This window comes from Penicillium griseofulvum (genome assembly GCF_001561935.1).
Source record: "Penicillium griseofulvum strain PG3 chromosome Unknown contig_80, whole genome shotgun sequence".
NCBI classification, from domain to species: Eukaryota; Fungi; Ascomycota; class Eurotiomycetes; order Eurotiales; family Aspergillaceae; genus Penicillium; species Penicillium griseofulvum.
Window position 1 is genome coordinate 4,031,006 of NW_024467471.1, and position 26,387 is coordinate 4,057,392.

A 26,387-nucleotide genomic window follows, 5' to 3' on the forward strand; every position below is an offset into this window, starting at 1 on the left:
TGAGCTCACGGAGACGTGATTGGGGGATACTGGCGAACCACGGTCGGCAATCAAGGAATTTATTTTCGCGCAGGTGTAAGAAATCATCTCAACGGGATTGTGAGCTTTTTCCGATGAGGTATTGTTTGCAGGTGTCGCCTCATCGGAAATCTATCCCACGCAAATCTCGGACTAGGTTTCTCGCCACACATTGTTCAGTATCATCATGTAATTGCTATAGGAAAGGGCACATTGCCTACAAAGAAAACCCAGATCTAAATAATTTTGCACATGGGCAATTATCCATCATCGATGATACTACTAGCAACATATGAAACAAGTACAAGCAACTTTGGGCTCCTTTCATATTCCTAAAATTTAAGGACAGGTTTACACTTCCGAAAGCTCGAAATGCTTGTAATAGGACAAGACATTATTTCACAAAATACCCTAATAGACTGTTGTTTTTCCGTGGTCTAATATATATCTTCATGTACGGAGTATATTATGCCCAATTAGGGTAGAGATAGGCTCCGGTACGTACTTCAACATATATCAGATAGCCGAGTTCTGGGCATATTTCCTACATACCCACTGTTGGCATGCAGTAAACACCCATCGACCGTTGACCCAATGCAAGGGGTGACTTTGTATTGACATTCAATTGCCATGTGGCTCGAGTCTAGAGCATTCTGAACATGTCAACACATATTCTTAACACGATTTTGTATTATACATATTATTGCACGTTGGGACTCATAGAGGATAAAGATCAAGATGTATCCTCGAACCTCACGGGTGATTTCGATACATCCATGTAGGGAAAAAAGGAATAGATGAAGAGGCGTAAGAACATTCACAAAAGTCTTCAACGTATCTCCAGTCCTTTCGTGTTGAAATCACGAAAAGAAATACACACAGTTCAAGACGCTGAATCAACACCCTGAATCATAGTCAAGGTTGTTAATCCTAATTGAGGATATCGAATACTTCACTTCTGTCTACAGGGATAGGGATCAGCACATTGTAACGTAAGCCTGAATCCAATCAACCTTGGAAGCCAAGAAAGTAGGGACCTACAAGGGTAGTTGCAGCGACGACATAAGCCTGTGGTAGTTTTTCTAAAAGGTTACAAAGCTAGAATCTTGCAGGGGGGGGAAGTGCTCATTCATGGTGCACCAACAAGTGTATACACATTCTTCAAAGATAGTCTCTGTGTACATTCCATGATCGTCTGCATGGTATCTGCCGAAACCCTGACATATTACAGGGGGATCATTTTTGGTATTATCATATATCCACCCATCCTTTTTCCCTTTCCTCTATCTGCTTCGAGTTTGAGGTTGTGGTTTGTGGTTGATTGAATATGAGGGTTTTCTCATCTTTGACAGTGGCGGTTGTTGTGGCTACAGTATCAGGTGCTGTTGTGCCTGAACGCTTGGTGCGTGCGTCTCCATCGCATGCCGTTCATACACCATCAAATGATGATTTTTTCTTTGATTGGGATTTTGAATCTTTTTTGGAAGATCTTACCGGTGCACCTCCCGCTACTCCTGTTCAATACTCGAGCACTACGACTTTATCAACTGCAACAAATGCCGACGGTTCAATGGCCGCCCATTCACCAAAAGTGGCTCATTCCTCAGAGATACCACAGGCTAGTACATATGCTACCCACACTCAATCGACAAAGGCTAGTGCCACAACTCTACCGTATGTGTCCTTTAACATTTTCTTGCATTCAAGGATGCTAATAAAGCTGTCTAGTGCGAAATCTCAAAATGACCATTCCCCCGCGACAAAGACCTGTGCTGCCCCCACCAGCAAATCGCCGGAAAGTTACTGGCTTGACGAGCAGGATCACAACCAACAAGGAGCAGGATTTGCTCCCTATGCTAAAACATCGCTCTACCCGGTCTACCGCAATGTGATGGATTACTCGGTCGTCAATGATGGCTCTGGTGATCAAACCCCGAAGCTACAGAAGGCCATAGATGATGACGGCGTGGGAGGCAGCCGTAAAGGCCAAGGTGTCACGCGTTACCCTGCCCAGGTCTACCTTCCAGGAGGCGTATACCAACTTGGAAGCACTCTGAACCTGACTGTGGGTACGATTATTGTTGGTAATCCGTTGAACCCTCCCATCATCAAGCCTGCACCGGACTTCCGTGGGGACTATCTCATCATGGGATACGATTCACACAGCGGCAACCCGGAAACTAGCTTTGCAATGCTTGTCAAGAATGTGATCATCGATACCACCACCCTCAGCCCCGACCGCCACTTCACTGCTCTTCAATGGGGAGTTGCGCAAGGGTCGGGCTTGACAAACGTTAAGATTCGCATGCCAAAGTCTTCTACTGGCCACACTGGAATCCATATCAATGCCGGGTCAACCATTGCTGTGACGGATGTGGTAAGCAACCCAGAGAAGCAAAACAAAGGGACAAAGCAGCCTAACAAAGTGTAGGATATTATTGGCGGAGCTATTGGAATCAAGAACTCCAACCAACAAGTCAACTTCAAAAACATAAATTTCCACTCTTGCACAACAGCTTTCTCCGCCGCAGGTGGATGGACGGTTCTGCTCCAGCAGGCAACTTTTGATAGCTGCGGAACTAGTATCGATATGACTAGCAATGGATTGGGTAGCTTAGTGCTTCTGGATTCCACTTCGACAAACTCGGGCCCGGTAATTCGATTCTATGACTCGTCCGGTGATTCTGGAAACCGAAACAGTCAGTTCCTCATTCAGAACCTAAAGCATGATACCCAGAACGCTATCGCAGTCGACTCCCAGGGAAAGGTGGCATTAGCAGCTACCTCCCATATCGATACATGGGTTTGGGGTACTGTCGTTCCAACAAGCTATCAGACTGGAGCAAGCTGGAAGACAAAGCGCCCAGCCCCACTACTGGTGGGAGATAAATATTTTACCAAGCCTCAGCCCACCTACCAAGATTACAGCACAGCGGATATTGTCAATGTGAAAACTGTATCTGCACATACAGTAAAAGGTGACGGTAAGACTGACGACACCAAGGGTCTGAACGCTATCTTGGCTCAAAATGCCGATTCGTGCAAAATCACATACATTCCCTTCGGTGTATATCGAGTCTCAGACACTATCTTTGTCCCAGTCGGAACCCGCATTGTCGGAGAAGCATGGTCTGTCATTTCTGGATATGGTGACAAGTTTAAGGATCCAAACAACCCAAGGCCTGTTGTTCAACTTGGCAATCCTGATGACGTCGGTGTGATTGAAATTCAGGACATGCGATTCTCTGTTGGCGAGATATTGCCGGGGGCTAAGATCATTGAAATCAATGCCGCAGGTGATAAGCCCGGCGACGTTGGTCTATGGAACACGATGGCGTTGGTTGGCGGCACCGCTGACACTAGTATCTCTAGTGTTTGCACATCGCAAGACCCTAAGGATTGTATGGCAACGTTCATGGTAATGCACCTGACCAAGACCTCATCTGCATATATCGAGAACTTCTGGGGATGGACCGCCGATCACAACCTTGACAGCGAGTCACTGCTCACCATTATCTCAACTGGCCGTGGAATCTTGGTCGAATCCATCAAGGGAACCTGGCTGACAGGAACTGGTTCCGAGCATCACTGGCTGTATAACTATAACATCCATAACGCTCAAAATGTCTTTGCGGGCCTTCTACAAACAGAAACACCGTATATGCAAGGTCAGGGAGAATACCAGGCCGCGCCGGCACCATGGACAGCTGTCGCCAAATACGGTGACCCTGATTTTTCATGGTGTGCTGCAAATGACCAAAAGTGTCGCACTGCGATAGCAACGAATGTGGACGGCGGGTCCAACATCGCGCTGTACAACTCAGCTGCCTGGGCCTTCTTCGACGGATTCTGGAATGGTCTATATAATGAGCCTTGCAATGGGAACTGCCAAACCAACATGATGCGAGTGACGAATGACCCTCAGAATCTGGTTTGGTACTCGATCAGCACACGCATGACGGACGTGATGGTGCTTGATGGAAAAACCAATCCCCGTCAATCGAACTACAAAGGCGGATGGGAAGGCATCATCCAGGTTTATGGCCAGTTTATAGCATGATATACGTATTGTGTTTATTGCATCACTGGATATATGCATTTTGTTAGTAATTTACATATGGAAGAGGGAACAATTTGCAGTGCATCCTTTTTTATTGACAATCTAGATTGAGGTCTCGATATATCTCAAGTTAAGTCTTCGATGTATATTGAAATTACCTCGATCTAAAATGTGACCGAAATTCTTTCCTTGGAAACTATGCACAGACATCCTCCTCTCCATCATCGACTCAATAATGTCAAGATATTGTAGTCCTCAATACCATGTTACCTCTCCGTGCTGGACCCCTTTAGCTAGCTGTAACAAGTTTGGATCCAGAACTGTGTGGTAAACCTACGTGATTTCAGTCCTTGGTAAAGCATGCACCAATTTGACAGTCGTTGCCCCCGAAGCCAGGCAGAAATAGTGAACGAACTTTGAATGCCTCCTTCGTCTTCCCTTCCGCCAGATGCAACTTTGGACCGCGTGGCGAGAAGTCCAAGTCAGTGTTAGTCAACGACTGACTAGTAGGGTTAGACAACTCCCCAGTAAGAGCCGTGGGGGGTGCTAGAATTGTAATAGGGATCACCCCATTAATCACCACGTCACCTTCGATTCTGGCTCCTCTCATGCGTATTTCTTCCATCCACTTCGTGTTGTCCAGGCCCGAGTAGAGAAGCTGGATCTCAGATTTACTTGCTGAAGGTGGCTGCAAAACTACTTGGACTGCATCCCAGCCGCCATCCATAATGAATGTCTCGTTCTCCCAAACGGTGCAGTCGATTTCAAGTCGCGGCTTTTCTTGTGAGCCTTGACGTATCAAGACACCCGGTGTCCCCTGGATGGATAGCTCGCGAACATGAGTCTGAGAAGGTGACTCTTTAGGCAAACATAGCTTCAAAAAGCCATCTGCCAGCCATTTACTAGCCAGGAAGTCAAGCGCTTTGACCAGCTTGTCTGCGATATTGTTGTGCTCTTGGACAGAACTGTTGCTCAATAGGTTTCCAATACTATCGATCTTGACATTGATCAGATTGCTTGCAACCGCGTCATTGAGACTGTTGGCCCAATCATTGAAGGCCTCTTGGTATTTCTCTGCTTCGTCTGGTGCATTACCAAGAATAAGACTTGAGCTGGAGCTCCCACCGTACACTTTAGTCTGGAATTGACGGGTCTTGAGATAACTCTTGTACTCGTTGCTCCCTTTCACGCTCACGTCGCCTTTGACTTTGGCGATACCATTATACTCAGCACCGACATTCACCTAGAAATTCTCCTTTGACTGGGTTTCCGATGCATGATTCTCAATCTTCAACTGGAACCGAGCGCCGAAGGTGCACGATTTAATACTAATGGGTGCCCCAGCTGCGGAAAAATCGCACGTATTTGTCGTGAACCTCTTGCGTTAGGTCCCACTCAGGAAGCTTCTTCACGGCTTGAACGAGTTCTGAATTGATCCTCGAATCAGTCTCGCCATGGCCTTCAAGTGCCAAGGTAAAGGATGTATGGTCCACACTGAGAAGGGCGTAGTACTTTGTGCTGCTTAGGCTTGAGCCGTAGCTATACTGGGCGGACGCGCTTGCAGAGAAACCCGCGTAACTACCACTCAACGAAGCACTAGCATCAAGTTCTTGGGCTAGTTCATCGCCGGATTCAACCCTAATGGAGTTGACGACAGTTTTGCGGTTACCAATGTTTGCTCGGACATTTTTGGGCAACAAGTAAGTATTTCCATCTGCGAATTGTGCCTTGTGCATTTCATCTGCTAGTCCAACGACGGTACTCTTGTCTCCTTCTATGATATTCACGTTGAATGGGTCATGCTCTATAGCTTATTGTCAGCAAGATCAGTCAAGTGACGAGTAAGACCGACTACGATCATGGACAAAAGATCTGACGATTCATGTATTCTTTGATGATTGCAATAGTTCAATTAGAGGGGACTTTACCTCCTGGAAGCATGGTCAGGCTTTGGCCAAGAAGATTGGCGTCATCGAATATATTGTCATCGGAAGCCATTGTGATGTGTAAATGAAACTTGGTCTGAAAATGATTCTTAGAGTTAATTTAGCATTGATTGCTGAAGTTTGCAGGGCATGTCAGGCAGCTTAAATATTCTCGCAGATGTCTTTTCTGTCTACAATATAGTTGACCGCTTCAGCAGCCAAATGCCAATCTTGTGGCGGGCTGAAAGACTCCCAAGATTCCAACCCCCACATCAATATGCAAGTAACAGGGTCCTTGTGAGGTTGTTTCGGTAACTCATATTGTCCATTGTGCACCTAGTTAATACTGACACATTGAACAAGATGCTCAAGTGTTAATGAACAACGGTCAGACCGAAATCCTCTAGTTTGATCACTGGTAACTATCTCAGAGTCCGCACTACACGTAAACATATATACTATGAAGCAGTTGTTTCTGGACTGTGATTCTTCAAATGCTGCAGACCAGATCAGCTGAAATGAGGGGACCCACACGGTCTGTAAGGAGATGCGAGGATACGATATTGGAGGATCTACGCAGATGGTTGTCTCTTGTGGATGAATACGTGTACAAGTGTTTGTTAAACTTTAGTCTGCAGACCGCTTTCAAGTCCTTTTGCGTTGTTCTACTGGTTGAATTCTACTTTCTACTGTCTGCCTCCTATCAAGTTAGGTATAGTTAGTACTATTAGTACTATGCGAGCTATATGTTGTAGGGACCAGATCATATTGGGCCTCGCACCTGGTCCAGTTGCGAGGCCGCGGATTAGGCTGAGCGTATCGACGACAGGGCCTCTCTTATTGACTATTACTTTTATTTATTATTCTTCGTTGTATCAACTATCATATAGTATGGCAGGTATCCTTATTAAACGTATTTAATACGTTAGACCTATCATTTTTATCACTCGAGCGGCATTGTACCCTATAATTTTTAGTGCAACATACTTTAGTCCTATGTTTCGTATGGATTGATCCGTTTATGTTTGACAATAGCATCGTTGAAAGGAGGATGCGATCCGAAAATCTTGTCCGTATATGAAGAAAGAAAGCCAAAGGAAAAGAGTTAATGATACACTCTTCTTTCTAGCAGAATCCGGATATCAGCCAGTCATCATTCGTGGATACAGTTCAATAGTCTCATTCTTATCTATAGAGCTGAGAACTTCCATGATGACAAGAGAGGTAGGTTCGTGGCTATGTACATACAAATTGAACCTAGAACATTGAACAACAAATACTTGCGTTAGTGTTATTCCAGACCTCAGATCTTTTACCACCCTAGTATACTCAGCATCATTGAGGTATGTACATAGTATGTATGGAGTATGTATGTTGTAATGGATATTGTCTATTCCGTCGTCGTACGATTCCTTTGACAGGTCGCATCCATGGATGTGAAGTGTATGCAGGTTGTTCTCCCTGTGAACGATTGGCTCTTGGTGGCCCATCCGTAAGTTGCGGTCCCTCCTGTCGTAACAAGTAACCCGTAGTAAACAGAGGATCGTTTTGACGTGGCTTTCTCTGGCTACAAACTTGGCGAATCCCACAAGTTCATGAGGAGAGAGAAAGGTCTGGGTATGAAGCTTCACAACCCTGTCAACAATGATGTCTGAATATAAATACCCTGTCTCTTCATCTCCACAAGTCTCTATTTCCTTCATAATCTCTCTCGCATTGGATACTCAAAAATTATTTATGAAAATGTTCATGACAGTACTTCCATGTACCGCTCCTCGATGACGATATTTTGGCGTCCTGGCTGTTTTCTTATTTTAGTGTGTCGCCACTGCACGTGATATCTCTGCCTGAGGCCAATAGTGGATATCTCGGCAACTGAGTCCACAGCCAGTCATGATTCTAGCTATCCCTTTGCAATAATGGCGCTCAATCCTGCCAGATGACGCGTCATCGAAGCCCTTGGCTACTCTCAGCCAAAAATGCGACAAGGGCCGATACCTTGGAAATTGCAAGTGGCTTGTTGTTCTAATTATAATGACGGGCGCCGAGACTGGTTTACCCAACACAAGAATCCACCCACTATATTGGGAAGACTCGCTTTCATACCATTGTCTACCACTCACGTAACTTATGGTCGGTAAGATCTTCCTCCAAGCCACCCCTAGGCTAGTTATGTGTCAGGATGGGATGGTACCGGGGTCTCCGGTGCGGATCGAGTTGTTTGGACCCGCTAATGCCGCAAAACACCCAAGAAATTGCGAGGTGGCTGTGTTGCATTGCCCTGCGAACAAACCGAATCAAGCTCCCGCGAGAACGTGCGAGAACGTGCGAAAACATGCACGTCTACTCCGTACCTCCGTAGATCTTGCAGGTGTTTCCTGGGGGTGAGCGACGAGGTCGTCGAAACGGGCCCATAACCTGCTCCCTCATTACAAGGTGGATCCCGAGATGACGATATCATTGCCTAAAATCGTATGGTGGGATATCCAATACAGTTCTCTAACCCAGTATGGAGGACTCCGTATTAGCCCCTATCCTTGAAAGGACCCCACGATCGACATGAGAATCGCTACAAGGCTGAGGTCATGTCGCCACTGCCACCTCGGCTGCCTAGCCATGCGCAATCAAACTCCGGACGTTTCTATCTATAGGAAACTAGTGTCCATTAACCGAATATAAGAAGTAACCCTCCCCCGGATTTCCAGGTTATCATTATCCCCAGTTAATTATCTACAATCCAAATAACCCCCTAAATCAAGCAACATCCTCCCGATAAACCTTTACCTCTCCAACGATCAAAATGAAGTTCACTCTGGTCTCCTCCGTCCTCTTCCTGGCCACTGCTGCCATGGCCTCCCCAGAAGGCATTGATGTGAACTCCATCGTCTCCGACGTCGAAGGCGTCTACTCCACTGCCGTCGGCGGCGGCCAATCTATCGGATCCGAGATTGCCTCAAAGGCCACATCTCTCGCAGAAGCCGCAAGCACCGCCGGAGCTGGTGCCCTCTCATCTGTTAAGAGCGAGGCTTCATCCCTCGGCTCTGCCGCTGCCTCCGAAGCCAGCTCCATCGGCTCCGAGGTTACCAGCCGGGTTGGCACCGCTGTTTCCACCCTGACTGACGCTGCCGGCTCGGCCACCGCTACCGTGTCCACCACATCCGCCGGATCTCCCTCCGGCTCTGCCACCCCCTCTGACAATGGCGCCTTCGCTCGTCCCACTGCTGTCGGCGTTGTTGCTGCTGGTATGGCCGGTGTCCTTGGTGTCATGGTTGCACTGTAAAGTGTTGATCCCTTACTCCATTGATTCTTGGTTGGATTCGATACCAGGCATGACATACATTATTACGCCTTTTATTCATGATTCTCTCGATTATTTGTTCGTCGCTTGCTTCCGCGCATCTGGGAAATGAAGTTTAATCCCGGCGTCCTCTGGAATCTGTACATATACCTTGGCTGTACACTCTGTGTTTTGATCGGCCATTTTGACTATACCAACTTTATTGAATCTACTGATGGTCCTACCACCAGTAGCCGTATTCTATAGAATGTTTTATAACCAATTGGACACAATTTCTTTGTTAGATATCCCAAGCTAGCAGCATTTCTCGAGTATATAAGCTAAACAGAGACTTGACATAATGAACACAATTTAAAGGCACAAAAATCTGTCCCTGCATCATGGCATGCGATCCTTCCCGCAGCGAGGTCCTAAAACGCTGACATATCATGTCCCCAGATTATTCCTCCGTATGAGAGAGCATGACATAGTCAACATACGCTGGATCCTTTGATCTCTCTGGTAGCGTGGCTACGAGGGGGCTACCAGCGCTGGTATCGGATGCCAGTTGGTTGTGAGACTCCACATAACTTATAAATCTGTACGCTGGGTGTAGAAAGCTATCCCATAAAGAGATCGGCATCGATAAAAGACACAGAGAATACCCTTGAAGGTCAAAGACACCTGCGATGGTCACCTCGGCGTCCATTTTTGATAGCGACGTCTGCCACTGCTTGACTTGGCCGCGAGCGGTATTCCCTCGAATGGTTACGGAAACTAGGACACGCCCCTTAGGTATTTGTGCCTTTCTTGTCGGATTTTCGATTCTCCACGCGGTATTATCGACATGCTGGAGAACGATCGTCGGTTTGCGACAGTCAATATACTGAGGAGTATAGCGCAGCTTGGTACTTGGGTCATTGGCCTGGGAACAGAGAGCCTCGTGGAGCTGTACAATAGTAACCGGTACTGGCGACGCGGCATACAGAAGTTCTGTCAGACGGGTCGTGAAATTGTTGTTAACATCGTAAGTGGGACCGTTCTGATCAGAAATCTCGTTGCCTGTCGAGAACAAGTGCTCAGCAGCACGATCACTGTACTGTAGTATTTTCCCCAAGCTGTAACATGGCTCCTGGAAGCTCCCAGAGAAGGAGGTGTCGATTAGAACGAGGACGTCTGCCTTCATGCCAAGATGAATAGAGGACCACGGGATTCTAACCGCGTCAGGGCTGCGGGTTCCACTGAGAGTCGATATTAGTGATATTGAATGGGTACAATGGATGCGTACTAATAAAGACATTACCAGATTTCAAACTTCGATTCTGATTCGGATACAGCATGACCGATATAGTGGAGCACAAATAACGTGCCCCGATGGAGAGGGCTAACATCGCGGTCCATTTTATAGTCCTGGCGGAGTTTATAGATTGTGTGATACATCGCTGCCAATGCATCTTCACTAGAGGTTGAGGGGATAAGCAGACTAGCCGTTTCGAATCCATATTGTCTCCGAAATGTTTGGAGAAGTCCATCTTGAGGTTTGGCCAAGCCTAGGTCATCATTGCTCCATCGTAGACCGAGAACGACGGCTGTGTCGTAGACATATTCTTTAGGCTTGCTATTTCTGATTCCCTGGCCCAACGTTTGGATGACGTTCTCAAAACTGCTTTCACAGTCCTGATGATGAGTGGTTGGGTGACTTCGAGAGGGGTGTTCCCACTTAGACATTGTAGGATGTGAGAATTGGCAGTAGGCTGAAGATGAATACAGTGGAAACGATAAATCACAATCGCAACCGAATCTCAAGGTAATAGGTACATGGTGAAAATGACATAGAAAATACACCTCTTTTATCTAAAGAACGACATCGGAAGACGTCATTCCGTGATTAAGCTTGATCTTCAAAGTTCGTACTTCAAAATAATCAGCTGCGTGAAATCTGGTGACCATACATACGCACAATTTAAGAGATAGGCAGATGTGTCTATGAGGCACCGAATACCTTCGTACCCCTTGAAACCCCTACTGACAAAGAGGTGCGAAAGGCAAGGATGAATGCGAGAGATATATCGCGGGAGTCATTATATAACAAAAGCAGAAATCGAATGACCAAGTGTCATTCTTTCTTATAAAAAGAACCAGGTTCATCGGTAGCGGGCGCACAGGGAACTGTAGCGACAATGACATTCTCTGAGGCAGTAGAGTTACTCCCATCAACAGTCATCTGGGGTCCAGTGTACCAGCGCCGTGCAAAAATAAAATAATACGCCATGCAGCCGAACCAAACAAAGCCATTTATTACGATGGTGTAGTTCATGGTCGACGCTACAGGTAAGTGGATTGTTAGCCATCCGATCGAGCGACCTTCCAGTCTTCAAATACGTACACGTTGGCCTGGGACCCTCAGTCGGGAACATAGACAAGATAACACCAAAAAGAAGATAAACAACGGCCACCCAGGCAATGAGCCTGCTGAAGCGGCCGGTATAGAACTCTCCCGGATTGAACCGGTCCTCGCCCCAGACCAAGCGGCAGAGAATTGGGGTGCCCCATGAAAGATAATTGCTTGCCACAAATAGTGAGAATAGGGCATTCGCAGCTGCTGAGTTGATCAGGCACAACAGGCCCAGTAGAATAGAGATAAATACTAAGCCACAGATCATGCGCACGGGTTGGTACTGAATGCGGTTACTGACGTGGCGGAAGAACCTAGAAAATGGCAATGCACCGTCACGAGAAAATGCCCATGCCTGGCGAGAAGCAGCGACAATCAAGCTGAGGCCAATGAGAAACTGAACGACGCAGAGTACAGCCATAAATGCTAAAGCACCGTCTCTGCCTAATGCGTCATAATAGATCTGAGCCATTGGTTGACCGAATTTGGTGTTGATTGTCGCGCTCACATCTGGGTTCATAGTAGCAGCAATGACAGACAGCACCAAGAATCCAAGCACGAGTGCAGAGCCCGCCGACCAGATGATTCCAAGAGGAACAGCCTTAGATGCATGCTTAGCTTCTTCGCTCATGTGAACGCAAGAGTCAAAGGAACCAATTGACCAGATCGGAGCGAGCCATGCCATCATGAATGCCCACCCCGTTGGCCATGTAGTCTGATTGTCGATATGACCGTAGACATAATGCCCAGTGTTGAGGGGCCCACCGCGTGTCACTTTCCCCACTGGTAAAGCGATTACCGTCGCAACAACAAGGGCAATGTTGATATAGATGCAAAATGTCTGGATTTTCGGCATTAGCCTTCCACCCAAAGAGCCGCATAGTCCATGGAAGAGAATCAGGCCGACGTAAACACCATAGATAACGCCACGCGAGGCAGACCATCCGTCTCCCCGTGACATCGAGACACAAGAGAGAATCATGAGTGCAAGGGTGTCTACATAAGAAGAGTAAGTGACGTGATTGCCGGCAATGGACATGGATGGTCCTCACAGTCCACTGAACATATCCCACCGATCAAACCCAATGTGTTGCTATATCCGATCAAGAAACTCAGTGGGCTCTTCCACTTCGGTCCGGCGAAATAATGTGTCCACCAATATAGTCCTCCAGCTGTGGGCATGGCAGACGCGAGATCAGCCTAGGCAACATCAGTGTGATATTCCCACAGATAGCCCAATAAAGATTCCTACCATTGCTAATCCAACTAGGAAGATGAATATGCTCGCTGTGAACCATGCCTGTCCCATAATTCTAGTCAATCAAACGCACAAACAGATTCACAGTGACTCAACCCCTACCCAGACCATGCCGAACGGACCCGTGGGGAGAGAGAAGGAGAGGGTCGACGCGATTGAAGGAACTAGGCCCATGATGCTGAAAGCGATTGCGAAGACTTGCAGGGTGGAATACTGCCGACGAAGTTCCTGTTTGTAGCCCATCCGTGCTAGACAATACATTAGCGACGAGTATCTCTACCCAAAGCAAGCACGCTATCATACCCAGCAGCTGTACGTCACGGACATCTCCCCTCGCGTCGGTCGCGACCGGTGCGACTGCCTCGGGGTCGACAGGTTGCAAGTCCATCATGAACACCTCAACTCAAGCTGTAGCTGGTGAGACGGACATAGCTGGAAAGGATGATTTAAATGCCAAATCAACTTGGAGTCCAGCCAAGGGATGTGGACCTTGAGACTCATCGCCAGAAGCTAACACTTACCAACCATTGGTGGGGAGTCCAATAATGGCGTTTTCCCGCAGGAATACAAGACATGCAGCGTGATTACCCTTGCATTTGAATTCCAGTGCTATAATGTGAAGTATTTGCTCACTTGACAACTCACGACTTTATTGAGGTTGGCGCTATAAGGCTAATCAGCAATTCGGAGACAATCACAGCTCAACTGCACCCCGTTAGGTCACACAAGCTGCATTTTCCTTCCATCCCACAACCTCCAACATTATTGCTTGATATGCTTCGAATTCAACCTCCACGCTTATTAACAGATCAATTATTCTCGGCTTCGTTTACAACCACATTTCATACCCTCTCCTTATATAAAGGGAGGAAATTTGTTCAGCGCACTTTAGCTTGCTTCGATTATATTCGCTTAGGTGAAATTAATCACCAAGCCACGAAACAGCCTTTCAGACAATGGGATGTTAAACATGCTCATCAGACGGAATATCCCTTCTAGGGAACTGGGATGGAGGGATATTGGCGGTGATTGTATGCTCCGAACCAACCAACGACTGCTTTCTGGCCACCTCTTCCTCGTTATAATCCTGACCAGGGTTGATCCTCTCCCAGCGCACGAAGCAAAGGAGTCGATAGAATGCAGAGGCAAGAAGAGACCCGAGCAGAGGACCAACCCAATAGATCCAGTGGTATCCTGGAAATGAGCGGTTGATCACATCCGGTCCGAGAGAGCGAGCAGGGTTGAGAGATCCTCCAGTATAGTAAGTACCTGGTGAGAAGGGTCAGCACAGTACATTGTGAAGTATTACTCCAAGATGGTTATTCTAAGGTTACTTGCCAATCATTTCTGCAACAAAGAAAGCCAGACCAATTCCCACTGGAGCTAAATAGGTGGACTTGTGCTTCACCACTGCCAACATGATGATGACAAACACCAGCTGGGTCGTCATGAACATCTCAATGAAGAGTCCTTGTGAGATTGATGTCCCACCGCCGAGTCGGGTCTCACAATTTAGCGGGCCCGGGAACATGGCACTTGCCACACCCGCTGCAGCAATTCCAGCGACAAGTTGTGCAGGGAATACACATAACCCTCGGGAAGGGGGCATGCCGCCAGTCAGGCAGAGAGCAAGGGTAACCTAGTGAATGTCAACTACAAATATTCCCATTCATCAGTGGTATCTCCATACCGCCGGATTGAAGAGACCACCCGTGACTCGATAAAATGCCCAGACATTGACTGTCAAAGAGAACCCAAAAGAAAGCGCCGAGTACAACAAATTAGAAGTATTCGGAGGGGAGCCAGGTGGTGGCTTGGGGGTATTGGACACCTGTGCACCCGCAAAAGAAAAGAGCAGAAACATAAAAGTCCCCACAAACTCGCTCAACAGGCAGAGCACATTGTACCGCAGCTTGGGTGGGAGCTGCAACATGGGCAGCTGGGTGCCACCGGAACTTGAGGCCCGCCCGAGCGTCGAGTTATCAGACGACTGGCGTTTCTTGAACAGCATGGCGAGGGTAATGGGGTTGGATTTGAGAAACGAGCTGAAGTCGAGGTTTTGACTAATGTCTCGAATGCCCAGGTGAGCATCTCAGCCTCTTCTACTATCCTTGAGCCTTGCACTTTACGACCATTGCCATATCGCAGACGTCACTACTTAATACGGAGGCGTCGCATAGCTGGTTCTGGTATCATCGATTAGCATTTGACTCCGCTGTTGAGGTTTATGTTATGGAGGCCCTTTTACCCGGTGCGATAGGATAGGCTCTCACATATTTATTTTCGCGTATAGAGTTGAACCGTTGAGCGGGACCATCCGGACTTCCGCAAACGGTAACTAGGATTGTCGAGACCTCCCCACACGTCATTCTCAGTAGATTGTCCAATGGTAAGGAAAGTATCTTCTCCATAAATATTTATGGGGCATAGCATAAATATAAGGTGAAACGCCAGAACGGTTAAAAATGAATTGCCTCGTAAATATTGCCAAGTTCATGCTGAGTCATCACACTCGGGTCTACCCGGAACCTTGGAAGTTTTCATTTACATTCTCGCATGGCACCACGTGCGTATAAAAAAAGAACATGGCCCTGTATGTATCTCGATTTTAGGTTGCATTTGGCCTTATGCTGGACGAACTACGGAGTACGGAGTATATATATCTGTACTGTGGCGGGGCGATCATGCACGGTCAGCATATTTACATATCTTGTTCGAATGGTTTATTGTAGACTAATAAAGTACGTTCAAATGACATCGCATGTTGTATGTTGCATGTTGTGACGAGAAAATTTCGGCCGCTCCAAATTCCGAGTTAATCCCTTCGTATATCACTCTCCGCGGAGATGTTCTTCGTCTCGGCATCCAAATCATGCCAGGCACCTTCTCGAGTTTTTCAAATCCCGGTGGAGAACCTTGGAACGCCTGTATTACTCACCCACCTGTCAGGGGTTATATATTTAAGTATCTCCAGTAGTGAAGAGGTTGAACATTCTTCTCAATAAGAAATCATGGCTTCTAACCCAGGAATGACTCCCGACCAAATTGCCCTCATCAAGGCGACTGTGCCTGTTCTCGTGGAACATGGCAGCACCATCACGACTGTCTTCTATCGCAACATGCTTGCAGCCCATCCAGAGCTGAACACTGTGTTCAACACTTCCAACCAGGTCAATGGTCACCAACCTCGTTCGTTGGCAGGTGCACTTTACGCATATGCCTCCCATATCGATGATCTTGGCGCACTAAGCTCAGCGGTTGAGTTGATCTGCAATAAGCATGCGTCTTTGTATATCAAGGCCGACGATTACAAGATCGTTGGCAAGTACCTCCTCGAAGCGATGGGTGAGGTGCTCGGCGCGGCATTGACCCCTGAAATCCACGACGCATGGGGCGCAGCCTACTGGCAGCTCGCAGATATCATGATCGGTCGTGAAAAGCAGCTTTATGAACAAGCCGAGGATTGGACTGACTGGAGAGATTTCAAGATTGTGAACAAAGTCAAGGAATCCGAGGAAATCACATCCTTCTATCTCGCCCCTGTTGATGAAAAGCCCCTGCCCGCCTTCCAGCCCGGCCAGTACATTTCCATCCAGACCCATGTACCAGCTCTCAAGTACCCACAGGCCAGACAGTACTCTCTCAGCGACCAGCCGAAGCCGGACTACTATCGCATCAGTGTCAAGAGGGAACAAGGCCTCAACCCAGCTTCTCCAGATGCTGCCACCCATCCAGGTTGCATCTCCAATATACTCCACGATACATGCAACATTGGCGACGTACTCAAAGTCTCTCACCCCTACGGTGACTTTTTCCTTTCCACTACCGACTCGGAAACCGGGAACCCGATCGTGTTGATCTCTGCTGGTGTGGGCCTGACGCCACTGACGTCGATGTTGAACACATTGATTTCGAAATCGGCCGCAACGCGCAAGCTGCATTTCATTCATGGCGCACGTTCGTCGGGCGCGCGTGCATTCAAAGAGCACATCTCCGAGCTTCCAAAGCAATTCCCCTCAATTCGTGCAACATTCTTCACGAGTCACCCCTCAGAGGGAGAGAAGGAAGGCGAGGACTTCGACCATGCTGGGCGTGTTGACTTGGCTAAGTTGAAGGACGAGGACTTGTTCCTTGATGATGCCAAGACGGATTATTATATTTGTGGACCTGGAAAGTTCATGACAGACATCGAGTCGGGTCTCAAGGCCAAGGGCGTGGGTGCCGATCGCATCAAGATGGAATTGTTTGGAACCGGAGGCGTTCCTCATTGAGTTCGGAGTATGATTACCAATGTTGTTTCTTTGTTCATTTGTCAATTATCAGGTTGGCGTTTAGAAGTACATATCTCATCTCTTAATATTTCAAATTACGGTTGACCAATGGAAGACGTCACAACATCCCTGTACCCATCTTGCTGAGCAAGCAATAATTTTTAAAGGGGAGAACTACACCGACTTCGGTAGTTTTTACTGGGATTTTCCTAGCAGGGGTGGAATCTTGGCGCAAGGGGGTGATGTATGTTCTTTGTTGAAATGGAAACGGATCGACATCTATGAATTTATAGAGCAACCAGCAGGGTTACCGCATTCGGTCATTCTGACCAAATACTTCATTTATAAGCAAACTACTATGAGATGTACAGAGGATGTAGGATATAAAAGCTAGAAAAAATATCCCAGTATCATCAAACAGATTCTTCAACAACGGCTTACCAAGCGAATCACTCTTCTATCATCCTCATACTATATCAACATGGGTGCTAAGGTCGGCGTCTTCCCAGCCTCTGGGGCCCTTGGATCAAGCATCGTGAACCACCTAGCGAAACTAGTCCCAGAATCCGACCTGGTTCTGGTTGCTCGACGTCCCGAGCAACTGCATGACATCAAGCAAGCTGGCGCTACCGTACGCAAGGCCGACTATGATGAGCCATCCACGTTAGACACAGCCTTCAACGGTGTGGATGTTTTGATGCTGGTTTCATATGCATCATTCGAAATAGATCACAGAGTCAAGGTAAGGGAAATCAAGTGGTATTGCACACTCAATTAGTTGGTCTAACAATAATTACTAGGCACACCGCTATGCTATAAACGCGGCCATCAAAAGTGGCGTCAAGCACATCTTCTACTCATCTCTTGGATTCGGGGGCGATCTAACCAACCAGAGCATTGCTCATGTGATGGGCGCCCACATCGAAACAGAGAAATACTTCTCTTCTCTGAAAGAAACGGTATCGTACACCTCAGTCCGTGAGGGCTTGTACACTGAGTCCTTCCCCATCTACACCGCGTTCTATGATCTTGAGAATCCAGCAGATGAGGTTACGATCCCTCATTCAGGCACAGGCCCAGGCGTGGCGTGGGTCAAGCGCGATGAACTGGGCGAGGCAACCGCTAAGTTGATTGTCTCGTACCTCAAGGATCCGGCGAGCTTCGAGTATTTGAACAAGGCTGTTCTGTTCTCTGGGCCTCGGGAAATCTCTCTTGCGGAGACGGTTGAGATTATCGGTCGTGCGGTGGGAAAATCGCTGAAGATCCGGGAGATCTCGGTCGATGAGTATGTGAATCTTCCTGGGATTGGTGATAAGCAGACATACCATGGGGTTAATCTGTCGAGGGAGTGGGCTTCAGCTTGGGAGGCCATTAGACGGGGCGAGGCTGCAGTCGTGTCTCCAGTCCTACGTGAGATCTTGGGGCGTGAGCCTGAGAGCTTTGAAACTACTATCAAGGCGATGGTTGGATGAACTGGTGGAGCTGCTTCAATTTAACCGTGTGTACTAATATGGAACTAAATAGATTGTTTTCCTGAGAGATAGAACCAAATTTGAAAGTTCGGCTGGTTTAATTTTCATGATATATACCATATATACTGTGGAATAAAGCATCCCAGTAAAAAAATCAATGTACAAACATGAAAGTCTCGCCAAAAGTACAAGCAACTCTTATCAGGCTATTCTATCATACCAACCCCAGCGTCAAAACGGAGTAAATCTTTAGGCGGAGTAATTCTTGAGCTCCTTGACATAGAGCTTGACGCCACGGTATGTAGAACTATGAGCACCGTACCAATAGATCTCCTTGACCTTATTGTCGCCGTAGCCCTCAATGGCGAACCAATCCTTGCCGCCATGAGTGAACAAACCCTGGTCATTGACACCAAAACCAGTGACATTGCCGCCCTCGGGGACAGCGCCAGAGTGAGGTCGGGTCAAACCGACAGGCGAGACAGAGTTTTCAACGATGAATAGGTTCTGGAAACCAGTAGGAGTGCTCTTCTTGGAAGTGTATGAGACGAGGCCGTTGGGGCTGCCGCCTCGGACTAGGAAAAGCATGTATATTAGGTAATTGTATCGACACCACGAGAGACTAGATGCTTACGGATCAGGATTTCCTGGTCAGTGGTGTTGGCACCAATGTAGGCATTCTGGCCATCTGTTAGGAGAGTATTGCCACCCTCAGCAACAAGAGTGAAGGCGTTTGGAAGGTTCGCGGCGCTGATGGCGCCGACGAAGGCAGTGATGGTAGCGAGGGAGAACTTCATTTTGAGTGCGAAACAATTTCTAGAGTGGATTTGATAGACTTGATGAGAAGAACTGAGGATTCTTATATCCCAGGTTCATGCAGTTTTGGACCAAGATCTGCGCGGCTTGTGAGGTCATAAAATCGGGCACGTTTCCATTTTTAAATAGCGTGGCTAGTTCAAATACTCTAGTCAATTCTATTGGACAATCATGTCGCAAAATTGAAACATGTCTTGCAACTCAGGACAAAATTCATGCTTTAGCCTATATTCCACGGGATCCTACATACCATAACATCAACTGTGTCTATCCAGCTAGTCCTGAGACCTCAAATATCACTCAAAGTTAAAAAGGGACCTACGGCTAAAATGCGAGCAGTCTCTTCCCGAAGGGTGAAACTGAATCCATCAAGCCCATGTCGATCATGTTAGGTTTGGGCGGAGAGACCTCGGGACTTTCCCCTTTTCAATATATTCCCATCCCAAGAACTTCAGACCGCTTTTATGTTTCACCTCTGTTGTTTGTTGATGGTCACTCAGATCCCTAGCCCAAGTTATAAATACCAACCCGGGAATCGCGCGCTGGTTGCTTGCGGAAACTTGTGTGGATCAAAGTTATGGATGATCTAGAACTAGGCTGACAAAAGCACCATTGCATAGCCACTACTATCCTAAGTATATGGGATTTCCCCTTCTTCAAATTCTTATTGGAAATCGACGATACCCATGTCGGGTCGGACCCCACAAGCCCTTTCTTAATTCAATCTCTACCAGAATAGTCGGCCGACTATCTTAGTAGTCTCTCATATATTATCCTATTTAGATATATCAACGGCCAAGAACGGCGGGAAAAGGTTTAATTTGTGGAAACTACGTTTGTAAGTATAAACTTCGATTCAATAGTTACCGCGAGGCCTGATATATATTTCACCAGCTTATATAGTCACGCTCGAGAAATATACAACACACGTCGCGGCTTGAAATCGCAGAGTTTTTTATGATAAATTTAACATGTGAAACATGACAATGAAGCTTTCATTCGTAATTCCATCTAGCGAGACGGCAGCCAACTCATACGTGCGGAGAATTACGATGAAGTACCAGAGGCAGACTTTAAGTCCAGCGCCCCAACAATTACTTCCCCCCAAAATATTAGAATCGATAGTAGAGAAATCGTCGTAAACTAGGGCAATTCACTGCTACTCAATCTGGCGATAGTGCAGAGATGCATATATTTATCTTCACTTACATATCCGGACTTTTGTATGCTGTACACAGAGACAGCTATAAAAGTAACGTCTGCATAATACAAATCTATCCGAGCGAGATCCAAAGTCTGAATCCAACAAATGCTCCTCATAATGACTATATGCATGCCATAATAGGATGGATGTCCTTAATTGCTCGATCGCAATGACTTGCGTACTTGCTTCACGTTAATGGGCTTTTGTCTCGATCAGTTAACCAACGCTCCCATTTGATTGTTTCCATGGACTGATAAAGTGTTCGAGCTTGATGGTTTGGGACTTTTCGAAGGTGGCATCCTAGATATCAACAATGGCGAGGTTTTTCAGACAAGCAACATCTCATATTGTTGTTCTGGAGACCTGCAGTCGAAATTCCAGGGTTCAATTAAATCTGCGCCCACAAGACGGTCCCCTGTAGAGGATCGTCAATCTCGTTCTCGCTGTATATCTAGTGTGGCACCTCAATATTCAGTTGTTCCACAATGTGCCCATACACTATACCAACCATATCCTCAATCTCGGTCCATCTTATACCTCGGTCTAATCGTACGTCGCTTAGTTGTGATACTAATTTATAGAAGTTAGAGTGGAGACCAAAAGATATTGTATAATGAGTATTGTGAACAAATTATGTAAAATGTGGATCACATATATAGATGGGTACCCGCAAATGGAGGACTTACATGTGCTCAACCGTATGATGTATATATCTAATTTGGAAGCTAATCCGAGCTGTGCATCGTTCAGAACTTTCATTAGTCGGACACAATTTAACTTGGTTTGTGCCCAGAGAGCAAGGGTTAATCTTTCTTGCAAGTAAAGCCAACTATAACGATGGTTGAACATCATAGAATACCATAGTAATTGAAAGAAATGTCGAAGCAACAGGGCCCTGATAGAGCCATTGTGTGGCATAGGGTTAGGTACGAATTTCATCAGAGTCGCATGAATCAACTTGGTGTACTTCGGCAGTTAAGAAACCAAGCCAGAAATCAAGCACTGTTACCATTGTCCATTTTCAGACACCAGATGTCATAGTTCCAGATCTGGGGCTATATTTATCCCAAGATCTGGCCCTACAGCATATATAATAAAGTTAGTTTAGACTTAAGGTGAAATTTGGTGCAGAGTTCCAACTGCACAAAGGTTACCTGCCGTTGTATCATCGCTGATATAACGACACAGTTAATCCTCTTTGTATGTATTCTTCGGATTCGGACAGGGCAATTTGGGGCAAGAGTCATCATAGGTACTGAGTATGGACCAGCCACCGGAAACCAAGATCCAAGGACGATAGTCGGGGCCGGAATCGAGTCAAGATCCGTGTATTTTGTGCAGATGACAGGTCTAGCGCCCGTTGTTGCTCCACTTGGCCAAGGCGTGCCGAGTGGACTGACCTCATCGTGAAAGTGACACAGAGTACGGAGTAATGGGAATCACCTGCAGGGAACTTCATACAGAGTAGTTAGCCTCGGTCTAGATGACTACAGACCTGGAATGGTGCAAACTTTTAAGGTTGCGATAGATCTGAGATGTCAAGGGGTTTGGGATGCTGGTCATCGGCCACAAAAGTCTAATGATGTATATGATTTTTTTTTTGGCAATCTTCAACAGATGTATCGACAAGGGTTTCTTGAATCTTGAAAAAAAAAAGTACAATCGGATCGCCGTCAGCATCGGGAAGGATCAGAAGACGAACCCTCATGCCATAAATGCTGAACTGTTGACCGGAGACCAAACTGGAGAAATGGCTTCCGTCTACAATTCGTATCGGTCATAAGAAGGAGCCTCTTGTATGGTCTCGGTGGATATCGGGTTCGAGGGTAGGGCGAAAGGAAAGGAGAGTAGAGCATCCGAGTCACCCCACTCCAAAGAGCGTGGCGCCATTTTATGAAGAAAATTGAATAAGCGGGATTTACCTGCTTCGCTACTGGACGGAGGCCTATCGACAACTAACCCACATCTAATTCTTACACTTTCTTTATTATATCCAAGGATTAATACATATCTGGATCTGACATGTTTGTTTTAGATGTGATTTCGATAAATCGTCCACACACAAAAAAAAAAGAGTGGCGCCGATTTTGACTGACAAAAGTACTAGGCTGATACTCGGGAATTTTGCCACAAGCGGCAGGGTAAAAACAGCATTGGCCAAGTATACATGACATTTCTAAGGAGCATAAGGGGCAGCACTGAGCACGTGTGTTCAATTGGGTGATTTTAACCTGGTTTGACGTGTCAATGGTCTTTATTATTATATCAATTTCGGAAGATAGGATATGATATCTGAAATGCAGTCAATGACGTATAATTTATCCGTAGTCGCGTAAGTGAAAAGATCTTGAAATAATAGATTGCCTGACATGGTTGCCGACAGGTATTTGCTAAAGTATATTTGGCAAGCAATCTGAAGAAACAGGATATAACTTTTACCGGGAGTAAAGAATGTAAAGCGAATGCCGTACGGAGTACGGAGTACACAATTGACGTGTACAACATACGGTATCTTGTTCTTTATAAAGGGTTGGCCTTTCTATATTGATATTATAGACTTTGCCGCTTTTACAGAGGCAGATTTGGATCACGTTAGAGCTATACAGAGAAGCTGTGCCATCCCTGTGTGATCTAGTTGGTACTATCGACCTCGCTTAGCCCTCATAATATGGATGAGTCGCAAGACCGAAGACATAATCAAAATAAGGAGTACTATAACCAAATGATCCCATAAAAATACCTGTCGCCGCTAGTTACAGCCACCGCGCTAAGACGAAAGATAATTGAGATCTTTACTCCGTACATGATACGTGGCTCTTTTTAGATCGCACTGGATCTCTTCATGCTACGTAATCAGTAGCTCCTTGAAAAGAACCTTGGAAATGTTATGACTTTGATCATTCTAGACTACCTAGGTATATAAATCATTGACATACACACAATAGAGGTGAGATTCAAGATCAGTTCCACGGGTCACTTGTACCAAGAATGAGGGAAAATATAAAATACATTGTAAAATACAAACCGTTTAAAACAGGAAAAAATGTAAAAAAAGCTACAAATTGAACCTAAATTACATAAATTACATAAAGTGTCGGCTCCGAGACTCGACCGGTGAATTATTATTGGATAAAAGCCCCCTCCATCGGTTCCCGTGACATCCACTCCTCCTACTCCGTAACTTCAACGGTTTCACACGTTACAAGGGGAATATCGGAAAATGCACTCGTCGGAGCCGGCCGTTATAGATCTGGGGAGGGTCTCGGCTTTATTTCACCGAACAACAAGGAAAGTGACTGGCTAGTCGGAGAGGCTAGACCGTTTTGGATACGCAGGGTCTACATCACAGGTCAATCTCGGCTTCGTACACACCTGTAATCGCCTGTTCCGGATCACCTTCGTACCCCTGTTTTTTTCGGGGCACACCTGGGTTTATATAAATCCCCTATGGTAGAAACCCCTCTGCTGTTTTGATATCAGTTTATTTATAAATCCTCGATCCCTCGCCACTCTTCACTATAGTACTTCTCTCAACTTACTATATATCCCCCAAATCCTGCTACTGCCTTTTCAGGCCAACGTATGATCCAAGATGTGTATCATGGCTTGCAACCGATCCAATGAGATCCCCAATCTCTCCATTGACCAGGGGACCTACCTCAGCCAACACCTGAGCCCCCAGTCTCGACCCGCCGACTTCTTCGAAAGGCCAGACCCTCTCGCTGCCAACTGGAGCTATGACAACGCCATCGATCTGTTCTCCATCAACCCTACCGAGATGGAGCCCGTGTCATTCGACTTCGCCGACAGTCTGACGAATATTGAGTCCAAGGATCTCTTCAATGACCCATTTGCTAGCTCTGGCATCAGTGGGTTCACTATGCCCATGGCCGAGGACGTAGCTTCACTATCATCGGTATGTCTATGTCTTCCCACCTCCCATATCTTGACATGAAGGCTAATCTCCTTGAAGGAGTTCGAAAGTGACGATCAAACATGGCCGTCCGCTGCTGCGCGGCAATCCATTGACTCGAACGCGTTCGAGACCCAGTCGACTATCCAACCTTCAACCTACACCTCTTCTCAACCCGAAGCACAGACCAAGACCCGCTCATCTTCAACAAGATGGTCATCGAGTCCAGAGATGAAGGAGGAAGAGATCGCTACCCCTCAACCCTCCAAAGCCACCATCTCCACATCCCGTAAGACCCGCAGTTTTTCCCGGGACTCGAACCACTCCTCAACGGGCGGTCAAGACCCTCAGATGCGGAATGCCGCCAAGCGTGCTGCTCATAACATCATCGAGAAGCGCTACCGCACCAACATGAACGCCAAATTCGTTTCCCTCGAGCAGGCCATTTCTCCCTCGGGTGTTCAAAAACATACCAAGGTTGGCGCCGGGTCTCTCAAAAAGTCCGAGATTCTCACCAATGCCCTTACCTACATCGATGGCATTCAACAAGAAAACCAGGCCCTGCATAAGGAGCTGGCACTGCTCAAGCAGAATTTGCTTCCGGGCGGAATCTGGCGCCATTCCAAAAACCCTCGACTATGATCAGGTACATACCGATCATGCCACAGTGATGCTGCCCTTCCAGTATCTTTTTTGTTCTCATGACCGCGACTAGCGTTGCATTCTTAGAGTAGCCGGACAACGCGGTCCCGGTCGGCGTTCTTTTTTTTTTATCCTTCTTTTTTTCATCCTTGTTATTCATTTCTTTTGTTTTTTTTCCCCAGTGGACTGGCGGAGGCGTTCGGATCAGGTGTTATTTGGGCTCCAATATCGCCCTCTCTCATCTCTCAAGACATGATTTGATTTTCGGGTCATGGCGACCACAAAAGTGTTTTGTGAATTGTGATTCCCCTACATGAATGGGAATACCTCATGGATAGTATCCTAAAGCATTAATATAATTGCCAAGACTCGAATGATTCATCTTGCTCAAATTTTCTCCTTTCTTGTGTTGTACTGCCTGATGCTTCCCAATGTGGAAATAGTCACGCTTTGTGGTCCCATCCAGGTATGAATACGTGCAATGTGAGTGAGATTCCTTCGCCTGTAATGTCTGTGCTGGACTGACTGGCCACTCTCGGCTAGCAGGATGAAGCTTCTCAAACTCAATTTTGAATGTGTTTCGCACCGTGACTTTGGTCGGCTCTCATATCCATTCCGACATGGCCTCGACCTGACGAAGGCTGCGCTGAACAATAGTCAATGAACATCATCAGTCTAAAAAGCAAGCCGAGCAGGGCCAGTAACGTTTTGAGAGAAGCATTCAGCTCCCAGCCTTTCACTGGGGTGAGCGGATAGGATAAACGAAATCTAGGATCGGAGATTGCCGATGATGCCAGCAGGGCCTACGGAAGGAGACAGATGAATATGTTTCTTCACTTGGTCAAAGGGGTTACCTGTGCTAAACACAACAGGTAAGCAGAAACCAGAATGATTCCAGAAGCCATTCATTCAGCCTATCAGCGGTGTCCTGGTCCTACACTCCCTGTTGGGACTAGGCTGCTGCGCCGTGCCTGAATATCGCTGCAATTCCTCGGCTGCACGGCTGCTGGCAGAGGACTATATACTTCCCGTGGGCTCCCTGAGAATGCGCAATTAATAGCGAGCTTGCTAGTTTATCACGGGCGCACTATGGCGATGGTCATATGCGTTGACACATTCTGAGCTTCACGGGGCTA

At 46.8% G+C, this 26,387-nt stretch overlaps 10 protein-coding genes across 10 annotated transcripts; 5 read left to right on the top strand and 5 right to left on the bottom strand.

Annotated features, from left to right (window-relative positions):
- Positions 1-1,345: 1,345 nt before the first annotated feature.
- PGRI_024560 (glycoside hydrolase family 55 protein) lies at positions 1,346-4,078 on the top strand (the record flags this gene model as incomplete). Its single annotated transcript, XM_040790169.1, has 3 exons — positions 1,346-1,692; positions 1,747-2,395; positions 2,450-4,078. The coding sequence occupies 3 exons, from the start codon at positions 1,346-1,348 to the stop codon at positions 4,076-4,078; spliced, it is 2,625 nt and encodes an 874-aa protein (XP_040647122.1).
- A 343-nt stretch (positions 4,079-4,421) lies between these two features.
- Positions 4,422-6,076, bottom strand: PGRI_024570 (uncharacterized protein; the record flags this gene model as incomplete). Its single annotated transcript, XM_040790170.1, has 3 exons — positions 4,422-5,321; positions 5,440-5,882; positions 6,007-6,076. 3 exons carry the CDS (start codon positions 6,074-6,076, stop codon positions 4,422-4,424), a joined length of 1,413 nt encoding a protein of 470 aa, XP_040647123.1.
- Positions 6,077-8,803: 2,727 nt separating this feature from the next.
- Positions 8,804-9,283, top strand: PGRI_024580 (putative GPI anchored protein; the record flags this gene model as incomplete). Its single annotated transcript, XM_040790171.1, has 1 exon — positions 8,804-9,283. One exon carries the CDS (start codon positions 8,804-8,806, stop codon positions 9,281-9,283), a length of 480 nt encoding a protein of 159 aa, XP_040647124.1.
- A 457-nt stretch (positions 9,284-9,740) lies between these two features.
- PGRI_024590 (uncharacterized protein) lies at positions 9,741-11,008 on the bottom strand (the record flags this gene model as incomplete). The annotated part of the gene is made up of 3 exons (XM_040790172.1): positions 9,741-9,879; positions 9,946-10,521; positions 10,584-11,008. The coding sequence occupies 3 exons, from the start codon at positions 11,006-11,008 to the stop codon at positions 9,741-9,743; spliced, it is 1,140 nt and encodes a 379-aa protein (XP_040647125.1).
- Positions 11,009-11,396: 388 nt separating this feature from the next.
- On the bottom strand, positions 11,397-13,321 carry PGRI_024600 (putative GABA permease (Uga4); the record flags this gene model as incomplete). Its single annotated transcript, XM_040790173.1, has 6 exons — positions 11,397-11,605; positions 11,667-12,671; positions 12,728-12,875; positions 12,928-12,975; positions 13,036-13,181; positions 13,237-13,321. The coding sequence occupies 6 exons, from the start codon at positions 13,319-13,321 to the stop codon at positions 11,397-11,399; spliced, it is 1,641 nt and encodes a 546-aa protein (XP_040647126.1).
- Positions 13,322-13,897: 576 nt separating this feature from the next.
- PGRI_024610 (uncharacterized protein) lies at positions 13,898-14,944 on the bottom strand (the record flags this gene model as incomplete). The annotated part of the gene is made up of 3 exons (XM_040790174.1): positions 13,898-14,202; positions 14,302-14,572; positions 14,624-14,944. The coding sequence occupies 3 exons, from the start codon at positions 14,942-14,944 to the stop codon at positions 13,898-13,900; spliced, it is 897 nt and encodes a 298-aa protein (XP_040647127.1).
- A 1,000-nt stretch (positions 14,945-15,944) lies between these two features.
- Positions 15,945-17,204, top strand: fhpA (flavohemoprotein; the record flags this gene model as incomplete). The annotated part of the gene is made up of 1 exon (XM_040790175.1): positions 15,945-17,204. One exon carries the CDS (start codon positions 15,945-15,947, stop codon positions 17,202-17,204), a length of 1,260 nt encoding a protein of 419 aa, XP_040647128.1.
- Positions 17,205-17,685: 481 nt separating this feature from the next.
- On the top strand, positions 17,686-18,676 carry PGRI_024630 (uncharacterized protein; the record flags this gene model as incomplete). The annotated part of the gene is made up of 2 exons (XM_040790176.1): positions 17,686-17,946; positions 18,005-18,676. 2 exons carry the CDS (start codon positions 17,686-17,688, stop codon positions 18,674-18,676), a joined length of 933 nt encoding a protein of 310 aa, XP_040647129.1.
- A 249-nt stretch (positions 18,677-18,925) lies between these two features.
- PGRI_024640 (uncharacterized protein) lies at positions 18,926-19,473 on the bottom strand (the record flags this gene model as incomplete). The annotated part of the gene is made up of 2 exons (XM_040790177.1): positions 18,926-19,251; positions 19,311-19,473. 2 exons carry the CDS (start codon positions 19,471-19,473, stop codon positions 18,926-18,928), a joined length of 489 nt encoding a protein of 162 aa, XP_040647130.1.
- A 4,815-nt stretch (positions 19,474-24,288) lies between these two features.
- On the top strand, positions 24,289-25,251 carry PGRI_024650 (uncharacterized protein; the record flags this gene model as incomplete). The annotated part of the gene is made up of 2 exons (XM_040790178.1): positions 24,289-24,612; positions 24,670-25,251. 2 exons carry the CDS (start codon positions 24,289-24,291, stop codon positions 25,249-25,251), a joined length of 906 nt encoding a protein of 301 aa, XP_040647131.1.
- Between the last annotated feature and the right edge of the window lie 1,136 nt (positions 25,252-26,387).